Source organism: Enoplosus armatus, chromosome 14 (assembly GCF_043641665.1).
Source record: "Enoplosus armatus isolate fEnoArm2 chromosome 14, fEnoArm2.hap1, whole genome shotgun sequence".
NCBI classification, from domain to species: domain Eukaryota; kingdom Metazoa; phylum Chordata; class Actinopteri; order Centrarchiformes; family Enoplosidae; genus Enoplosus; species Enoplosus armatus.
Window position 1 is genome coordinate 6,666,801 of NC_092193.1, and position 10,700 is coordinate 6,677,500.

At 40.8% G+C, this 10,700-nt stretch overlaps 1 protein-coding gene across 2 annotated transcripts in view; it reads right to left on the reverse strand.

Annotated features, from left to right (window-relative positions):
- Window positions 1–2,679: 2,679 nt before the first annotated feature.
- Window positions 2,680–10,700, reverse strand: part of LOC139296232 (noelin-3) — an 8,570-nt gene continuing 549 nt past the window's right edge. Inside the window, exons 1-6 of one of the 2 annotated variants that reach the window (XM_070918590.1) lie at window positions 8,055–8,205; window positions 7,540–7,541; window positions 6,630–6,785; window positions 5,711–5,930; window positions 4,639–4,745; window positions 2,680–3,357 (exon numbers count right to left, since the gene is read on the reverse strand). In XM_070918590.1, coding sequence (XP_070774691.1) covers window positions 2,680–3,357; window positions 4,639–4,745; window positions 5,711–5,930; window positions 6,630–6,776 — 1,152 coding nt within the window. In that variant the 5' untranslated portion in view covers window positions 6,777–6,785; window positions 7,540–7,541; window positions 8,055–8,205. Of the gene's footprint in view, window positions 3,358–4,638; window positions 4,746–5,710; window positions 5,931–6,629; window positions 6,786–7,539; window positions 7,542–8,054; window positions 8,227–10,700 lie in introns of those variants that run through there. The other variant, XM_070918589.1, reaches the window with a different exon arrangement.

A 10,700-nucleotide genomic window follows, 5' to 3' on the forward strand; every position in this document is an offset into this window, starting at 1 on the left:
CAGCAAAATTCAAGTTTTTGCTCAGTTTATACCGTTGTGATCCCTGTTGTTGTCTGTATATTCATGTCAGAAGGATAAATAGTTTTGGACCTAAACTGCCTTTTTAAATTCCAAACAGCGGAGAAAACACCTCCAAACACTTCACAGTTAGTGACCCATGTTAGAAGAGATAATCTACCATTTTAAGTAAAAACTGCATTTTGTGTAACAAACAAACAATACATTCCTTGTCTATAGATGGCACTTTACAGTCTGTGCATACAACTAATTATCAATTATAAATAGACAACCGGCTTCATCAGTGTAGCCTCACTGGGATTAACCAGACAAGAGGACACAACTCAAAAACAAACAAACAAAAATGACAACAAATTAAAAGTCTCTGGACACCACAGCCGGCTACACAGCAACAAGCTATTAAGCCACACAGATTAAATAGCCTAACACTTCTTACAGAAGAATAAAACAGCAGCAAGGCAGAGACGTGAAAACTACACAGCTGCTGCAGCCACAAGCGCACTTATTACAGCAAAAAGAGACGCGCAGTGTTCACACGAATAGTGCACACACACACACACACACACACACACACCTCCTCTGGAGAGTGAGGTACATCCGTCACACTGAGTTGGTTGTTGTTGTACTCACCTCTCTGTCCCACTATAACCGGTCCACTCAGACTCTCTGTCCCACTATAACCAGTCCACTCATCCTCTCTGTCCCACTATAACCAGTCCACTCAGACTCTCTGCGCTCCTCAGAGTTTTCAAACTATTTGAACTGGACAGCTAGGAGTGACCGCTGGAGGATCCACCATGAGATGATGTTAGCATTTAGCATGTTAGCTAGATGCAGCATGGTGGGTGTGTTTGATTTAGGTCACTTTGCGTGCTCGCCGGGTGGTGCGTTTAAACTAGTGATTAACTAAAGGGTACGTGCAACCTTTTTTGAACAATAATGCAATAATGCGAACTAGGTTCTTCTCTGCTGCAGCTGCTGACTTGGCTCCTTTCTTCTGTTTCCTTTCTCACACAGTTTAGAAGAACTTTTTCGTGTATTTAAACTACTTGAGATAAGAATATAAAAGATACTTAAGTATAATTACTCAAAATAATAAAAATACTCACAAAAGAACACTAAAAATGGCTTTGTTACAGTAAGGAGAGTCCCCTGGACACAGAATTAATCAATGCTCAGATCCCAGTCAAGCCAACAATCCAGAGAATGAAGCTTTTATGAGCTGTTGTCAGGTACAAAGTGACATTTACAGCTCAGAGATGCTGTCCTCTTCCTTACCGAAAGTAACCAGGAAAACGGCAAATACATCTCCACGCGATAAAAGCTCTGACAAAGACTTACAGGGATGTAAAATGAGTAAAGTAGTGCAGGAAAAAAACTGTCACTTTGTCCTTTCAGAGGACGATGAAATAACTCTTTTTGGCAGAAAAGCATTTTTGCACTCAGGTGTATGGGTTTAGAGTCACATTGCATTAAATCATAGCGCAGTGCTACTTCAGGTTTGAGAAATGTCAGTGTGTATTTTTGGTTGCAGAAGAGCCTCGTGAACAAATTCAAACTGAGAACACAAATACACAGAACTCCGACTTAATGAAAACAATACTTTTATTTTGGTTATGTATAACTTCTTATTTACACAAATGAATGTTTATTAAAGTTGTCTACTGCTGTCTGTATAAATGGATCTTCACCATTAGTATAGCTAGAGAGGAGGAGAATGGGATGTTGTGCAGATACAAAATACACAGATATACAGTTACAGTAAAAATGCTATTAGGATAGCCAACATTCATGCACGAGAGCTGTTATCCTTGGGCTTACAGAACATACTGCACTGAATAAGGCATACAAACTGTTGCTGAAGTTACAAAAAAGCTAATATCTCAAAGTACTACGTTAAAGGCAACCAGATCCGCTGCTTGCTGAAGCACTTTGACTTAGTACTTCAAGATACCCTATGACCTGGATGACTGAGAATCTTCATAGACACAAAAAAGCCAAGTACAGTAACTATACAGGTGCATTATGGTTCACCACATTTCTCATTGTCTTGTACAAGGTCAAGTGCAAAAAAACTTTTGAAAGGAAAAAGTACAAAGACAAATTGAAAGCTAAATGGAGGCAGTGAAAGGCAGGAATAAATTAGCAGATGATGATGAATAAATGGCGAGGAATAGAATGGAAACAAAACGAACAATTAGTGAACACAGTCAAAATATGAATAAATTAGGTGGCATGAATAAATGCAATCCTGAATGAGAAAAACCATTATGAATATGAAGACTTCATTTCAGAAAAGCTCTCATTATGGAGAGAAAGAGGAGCTGCAGAAACTTCAGTGTTTCTAAAAGTTGCCAAGTAAAAGCGCCATTGTTTAGTTGAAAATATGTTACCTGCATGTTTCATAATGCACCGAATTTGTTTACATTTTGTGCTGTTGTCAAGTGTCATGTTTCCACATAGAGAATATGTTAATTAATTAACTCTTCACATGAAAACAGGCAAATGGCAAGATGCTGATAAATCAAATTTGTATAAAATGTCCAAAACCAATCTGGGAAATGACAAATAAATAAATCAATAAATCAAATGAATTGGAACATTCAAGCGCAACCATCCATTTTTTCCAGGTTTTCTTAATTTCTGTGTGTGTTCCTCAGCTTAAGAGTCGTCCTCAGTTTTAATGATGTGGAAAAGTGTAACATTAAACAGGACCTGGTGGCCGTTGTTCCAGCCGTAGAGGGCGCGGTCCCTGGCGTTGTAGTCCAACATAGACATGTGGAAGTACTGGTTATGAAAGGGAATGTCTGTATACTCGTACGTGGAGGTTTTAGTGGAGTAGGCATAGTACACCTTGGCGCCGGTCAGGTGGGAGTTGGTGATGTAGAGGGTCCCACAGATCATAAAAGACTCGCCGGCGTTCCTCTTTGAGTACTCTGTGTTCCACGTGTTGATGATCTGGAGCGTGTCCGGGTTCAGCTGGCTGATGACGATGTTCCCGGCGTTCTGATTGGTCGCGTACACGGCCCACAGGCCCAGCTCGTCCGCCATCAGGTCGATGTCGGAGAAGCCGCCCCAGGTGTAGGGGTACACGTTGTGGAAGCCCGCCGACTCCAGAGCCCTCTGGGTGACCACGCGGCCCGTCTCGAAGCTGTACCTCACGATGATGTTGCTCTGCATCTTGTTGTAGTAAAGAGAGCCGTTGTACACCACGTGGTTGGTTCCCGCCCATTTGAAAGGCAGGTTGTAGGTTCTCGACTCGACTCCTGTCACAAAATCAGCGATGGATTTATACTCTTTTACTATCTTGTTGTTGGTGTAGCTGTCCATGTACCAGACCTGAGGACAGAGGAACACAACATTCCTGTGATGTTAAGTACTGAAAAGAAAAGTATAGGAAACAGGGCTTTCACTAAAAAAGAGGTAGAAAGAGCACAGGATATAAAAACAACCAGTAGCCAGACATTTGTTGGGAGGCCAAACATTCAATGATGTACTTATTCTCTTTTATTGGTGTTGATAAGATCAAACTGGGACAGAGGGAGGGTGACTTTAACTACCCCGGGAAACAGAAAGAGACTTTTTGGATTTATATATCAGAATACTGCATCCGAGTGGGATGAATAAGGATTTTAGTATTTAAGTTTTTATAGTTATGTAATAAAAGACAGTTTTGTAGCTTTTTCCCATTTATTTAGTAGGTTTTTAATATTTACTAAGGGGTTTTTGACCACTAGTCAACTGCTGCTATGGAGCAATGTATGCCAGTTTTTAATCTGTATATGTTTGTGTACAAGCAGGCAGGTGACACAATACAAATCACTGCGTCATGCTATTATACTGAACGACAGTTGATGGTGGTAACAGCCAAGACACGTAGCAAGTGTCAGCAAAACGAAATAAAGAAGAGGAAGAATGCTAGTTAGAGTTAGTTAGATAGCACACCTGGATGTAAACAAAGGAGTGTCCAAAACATTCAAAAAATGTTTTACAATAAAGAAAACGTTCAAAGCAAGGAGTAAAGTTATGTTAAAAGTCTTTACTTACTCTGGCATAATGTGTGTAATGTTATGCATGACTAAATAAAAGCTTTTGCTTTTTCTGTTGCTAGTTTTTCAAGCTTCAAGAGCAATTTGATCCTGGAAGAAAGTGTGAAGAAACTCCTCTCCTCATTTCTCTGACTCTATTCTATGTGGTAGTTTTTGACTTTTTAAGTAGCAGTTTGATGGTGCATCCTTCAAAGATTGACCATTAATGTGTCTAGTGCTCATTGGATAATTGACAAAGCCTCAGCCATCTTGTGGTGAGTATAAAGGCAGAATGGTGCTTTCACCCATTCTGTTGGGCATGCTGATGAGGGCCCGGTGCCAAAACGCATTAGGGAATAAAGTGCAAACTCTTCCAGTAAGTCAGTGTTGGTGTTGAGTTATTTTTTACATTCAGTTAAAAGAATCCAATCATGGAGCTGCTTCATGTCAAGTGTGTGAAAACTTTTTATTGAGTATGATGTCTATCCCCCTTGAACAACAGGAGGGAAGCAGTTGTATGTAAATCATTAAACAGCTCTCTGTTGCTTCAAAGGCTTGCAACATACAGCAAAAGCACATTAACTCGGCTCACCCTGTTGTTTTTGGGGGACGCCTGTGGGTCGGTCATCCAGGCTCCAAATCTGGTCCCAGAAGTTTTCACTGTCAGCGGCCCAGTGATCTTCATTAGCTTGCCACATGCTGCAAAAACATTACACAGCACTGGTCACATACAGCACAAACTGCACCAGCTCCATATGATAAACCGACAGCCAATGTTATGATGGTAATGCTGGAATAAATCTCAAAGGACTGGCTCATTTGCTCAAAAAATAAACAAAAAAGTTCTAGACTATTCACCATCTGGACAGAACCACATGCTTTTCTTGGCTGTTGCAGAAACACAGAGGATAACCAGAGAAACTAGTAAAACCCCTTCCTATGTGTCAGAGCATGTGAACATTTATCATACATGGTTTAATATTTTAAATACTTGAGCTGCACTTAATTCATATTGCTAGACACAAGACTTGCAAATTCCCCATTAAGTATTTAACTGATATTTTCTCACGTCAATCAAAGCTCACGCCCCACGAATGCTCGAGTAATCATCTCGAGCTCAGACAGGTAGCCACATGCTATTAGCATTCACATGTTTGCTCTTTACGTTGACACTTTGACAGGCTGCGTCGGTGTTGATACCCTGACAGTTGGCAAATTGGAATGTAGTCATGCAAACCGTTATCAGTTGCTCTGGAGGCAGAATTGATCTTATTAGCTGAGTTAAACATCAATGGGTGGAGCAAAGGAACTGCAGCTTTTCAGTGCCAAACTGCAAATGGCAAAGGAAGCAGAAGGTTTCAATACAGACCTATAAAATACACCTGTATAAGCAGCTTTTTTAACTAGCAGAATACAAAAGCTTCATGATGCTGCCACCTTTTACGTCTAGCTTGGAAAATAGTTCATTGACTCTGCAAATAGAGGGTTTTCCTCAAGCCACAACATTATTTCTGCCTCCAGTAGCAGTTCTACTCTGCCCCCTGCTTGGTATCTAAAATGCCAATCTGCTGGTAGCTGCAAGAAATGTGCCTATGATCCTCTCTGCCAGAGGATAATCTTGGGTCACCATGCCTGGATGTGCTTTTTTTCTGTGATGGACTTACTGAGTTTGTTCATACAGTTGCGCAGACGATTTTCCAGGTTTAGGACCCTCTGTTGCAGCTCCTCGTAGTCGTAGGCTCCCATTTCCTCCTGGATGCCCATCAGGACACCAGACAGGTTCCTGATCTCTTCTTTGAACTGGGAGATGAGCTTGGCGTCCGTCTTGTATTGCTCCAGGACAGGGATCAGTGGCTGCAGGGACTCCATCTTTCCCTTTAGCTCCTACAAAAAACACCAAGAATGCACCAGTGCAAAAATACTTTCACTTCTTACTGATTGATTATAACACTGTTGATTGAGGGAAAACAGTATAATTTGGTTTTCTTGCATATTAAGTAGCAAAAAACAAAAACAAAACAAAAGCTCTGGTAAGACCCAAACAAATTTCACTGATGGATGATAACAGTAATGATTATCATAGTAATTGCTTTTATGATTATTTGTTATGTAACATCAGTGTCAATTATACTATATCAAATCATATGGGAATCCTTTCTCTTCTGTCAAAATACAATGTTCTTATATGTGATACCTGACATGGTATTCCTTGGAGTCAGATGCAACTATTGTACTTGATCACTGCTGTAAAAAGTACAATGTTCCTTGTCATCATGCTGTTTTGTAACAGCATGATGACAAGGATTAGTGCAAGGGTTAGTGCATCATGTAACCATCAGGACGTTGTCACTCTCACAGATGAAAGAGTTTTATAAAGAATGCCGGAAGGTGCTTTCCCTGCCTGTCTCGTTTTTAAGACCATTTTGTCCTTGGCCTGGCAGAGGTAGACCTGTGTTGATCTTATCAGGACTGAAAGTTTATCACTTCAGATGCTTCTCAGGTATCTTTAGAGGAGACCCTTTCACAGCCTTTATTTTCTCCTGTGATGTTTCTCACAAAGTTGAACACCAAACAAAAATATACCTGAAAGTTTTTGTTGACGAGCGTCTTCCTGTCCGACTCGATCTGTCGAAACTTTGACCGCAGTCCTTTGATCTGGTTCTCCATTCTCATGATATACTGAAAGTCCCTCTGCGTCCGCAGGTTCAGCACCTCGATTGACTGCGACATGTTCTGCACCTTTTGAAAAGAACGAAACAGTGCAGCATTGATTTTTCCGTCCACTACAAGATTAAAATGTCCTCCATGTTCAGCCGTTCAGTAGCCTGGCACGCTTCAACTTCCCAAGGAACAAATCAACATTTTGACCTTCAACGTGATTGTCTTCAAACCATCCATGTGTGAGCTGAACAGAGCTCTGAATGGATTTTAAATGGACATGGGACTGTTACATGGCAGTTTTCTTGTTCAGTTTTTAAACATATTTCATTTTATCAGTTATAATTCAAAACAAACAAAAACAAACTGCCAGTTTTTTAAACTATTGAATCTGCTAGGTTTGATAACATATTTCAGAGTAGATAGTTGACGCAGAAACATTACAGTGTCTCTCTCTGGTTTAACAAAAGCTCACTAGGTTTATGGGGCATGTGAACAAGAAGAAATGTGGTCCTTTCTCTATTCTCTCTTTGGCTCTAATTGTAACTAACCAACATTACTGGAGCACATCGCTAGCAAAGTGGCACAACACTCACACATTGTGTCCTGCATACTTTTCTGGCTCTGGTAGAGGGATCCTGAAATGGCCTCACTGAAGCCCTGAGGCAGCTTAGTACATTAGTGTCAAAGGCCCCAGCGAATGACAGAGAACACCCTTTGGCATACAACATTAAAATGTAGGCTAGAGCAATGTCTCCGTATATGGCATGCTAATTGAGGAAAGTGACTCCGGTGCCGTGCTATTTGTTTGTTTGTAGATAATGCATTAAATCACTACTGTCGTCTGGGGAAAAGAAATACTTCATTTGGAATTAAAAGTCATGTTTCTACTTCACAGTGTTGGCTGTTTATTTCATGAGATCAACTCAAAATGCACACTTTATATTTAAAAACTCCATGGCGGTAGACGTAAAAGTATTTTCTGGTGAGAGTCCACTTTCCGACAGAAATAATATTCCTAATCAAATGCTTAAAGCCTGATAATACTTGAAACCTTAACAACAGCCTTGAATGGTTTGTTGCCAAAAACAGGGGCACTCCAGTTCTGCTAAGGTGAGATGGAGAGCGTTCTCATCTTTTACAAGCAACCATTCAGCTGATGTCATCCATGTAATATATGCAGAAGTGGAAAATAGGGTTATGGACCTGGCTGGTGCAATCTCTCAGAGGATTAGGGCAACAAAGAAGCATGAAAAACGATAGAAATCAATGTTATATGTCTATATGAATTTGGGTGTGATGGCTGCTTACAGTAAACGTGTGTGTTAGAGACTGTGTTGTCACGTAAACAGAAATGCGTGTAGCTGTGTGCACATGCCTTCTCCAGGAGCTGGCGGAGCTGTCTGCCTTTGGCATCCCTGGAGCACAGATTCTGTTCAGGTGCCACCACTGTGCAGATACAACGCCCATCTGCATCCTGAGCTGAGCTGTACACCTGCCACCCCTCCTTTGGCCGGATGGTCTGCATACAGAAACACAGGCACGGTCGTAAACACACAACCCACATCATCTACAGACAGACACACTAAATAAACTCTCAGCACTGATGATATCTCTATCGTGAAATTGCGGCACACAGCTGTTATGTTTTCTTATTTTATTCCTCGTGGATCATTCATTCTTCTGCTTTATGCCCCCAAAGCTTTGACACCTACCAATTCCACTGACTTATAAAAAGTCTGGGCGTTGAAAGTGCTTTTGCTCTAAGATATTCCTCCACAGTATACGGTCCCCAGTGAATTTCCTCTTCAACAATAAATAGTGTTTCCTGGCCTTGATGAATAACCCGAGTGCTGAAATTCCTCTGTTTCTCCTCACTGGGCCTTTCCAACGCCTTAACTGAAAGTCCTGCTGGGAGACGCAGATAAACCTGATTTGTGGGAGCTTTTCCCATTCTTTATTACATTCAATATGCTCCACAGCACTTGAGTATAAAGCTTAGAGAACATAAAGTTATGCATCATAAGCCAATGCAGCATATTTTAATGCAGCACCATCAACTAATGTCAGAGTGTACACAGTAAAAACTAGTTTTGCTCCAAATATTGATCAAAGTGTCCTGAAGTGTTGGTAAAGTTGATCAAACTCACAAACAGCATTTTACTGTCAGTATGGGAAATTAACACAAGCCTCCAGCCAAATACTGGCAACCTTCGACTGCCGGTGGTACATTTGTCTGCACCACCAGTGTCTTTGGCAGACAACCAGCTAATATTTGGATTTAGTTTTTTACACTCTAAAACTCAATCCGGCTGGAGAAAAGCACGTGAAACGTGAACTTTGGCAGCCTTTGAAGCTTGTCACTAGAGAAGCGAAGTGCCCTGTTTTCATGGAGGCAGGCATCCTTTCCTGTCAGCCCGAACAGTTTAAAGAGCGTTTGGAATCAGCCATGAAAGACCATGTCCCCTCTGAGCAGGCAAAGACGTCACGTCAAGGAGAAAGCTCGGTCTTTGACTCATCATTTTGACCCACTGAGAGACTGTTTTGTGTAGGTGAAACGTGGACATACCAGTTGACTCTGTATTACTGAATGAAATGGCTGCTTAATCATTTTATTAGTATTTTGCAATGCAGAATTTGTGATGTGTTATTTTATTACTATGTTAAGCTTTTAACACCTGCCACGTCTTCTTTTCACTTTCTTATCTTGAAGTCAAGAAATTTAAAAAAATACCGTCTACGCTGTCAATCTCCTGAGCTTTCATTCTTTTCCCCAGCACAACTCTGTTATGTTGCCTTTATCAGATTGTAAGAAGATTGTTTCAGGTATTATCAAACCACCACAGCACCGATCTTGGTCCACCTTGCTATTGGTTGCTGGTAAAGTTCATGATCTAGGTATTAAAGCTTATTCTGCTGATGCTCTGATGATGTGGTCCTGATATGATTATTAGATGAAAGCCATGAAAGTAGAACATAGTAACCTCTCAACTTTACAGCCTTATTTTTCTTCAATTCTGCAGTATGTGCATTTCATGGAGAATAAAACTATACTGAAAAGCAGCAGAAGGAATAACAATATCTGGAGGTAACGTCTAATAGATACTGGATGGGTTGACTGTAGCTGGAATCTGCCGCTCTCTCATGGCATCATAGCTGAATGGGATGAAAGAGGAGGGGGGGAAAAAAAATCACCCTCATCTCTTCCTTTCCTTACTCTGCTTTGTGTTACTCAGAAAAAGAAGCCAGTTTCACTAATCTGTTAAAATGGTCTTTTTCCTCTGTCTCTCAAGTGACGCACATCCTTTCCCCTCTTCTCGCTCTCACATTTCCTCATATTAAAATGAATCTGTAGCTCAGCCAAGCCGGATGCACTCTCCAACTAGGCTCTTTTTTTTTTTTTTTTTTTTATTCGCGAGGAACTCTGCACAAAGAGTTTTTTTCTCTCATTAAATTATTCAGACAGCTGCTTCCTCTTTTGTTTTTGCCGTTCATTTAGACTTTTCTGACAGATCTCTGCACAGTTCCCGAGCGTTGACTTGAGCCTGTAAACATTTCCTGTTTTTGCGAACAAACAAGAAACATTAATTCTGCACACCACTTTCAGTTGGGGCAAGGTGATGGTATGCGAGGACACTGCTTAGCAATCAAGACACTGGCACGGGGATTGTACTCTGCATGGGTGGGATGAACCTAATCGACCATTGTTCTTGTCCAAATGGCTTGGTGATCTGCAAGCTGCTCCTCCTAATTTGCGATAATGCTCCCAAATGCATTCTCATTTCGGAAGCTTAAACTGGCAGGATAAATCACATCACATTTAAAAAAAAACGAAAAAACCCAAACATAGAATAAATGTCTATCAACAGAAACAACAAGAAATTATCTTGCTTACAAAACTGCATCAGAATGAATGAATCATCTCAGTTAAAGTCAGTTTTAGAGTGAGAGAGACAGAACACGTCTGTATCAAGATGTTTAGTGGAGCTTCTTCTG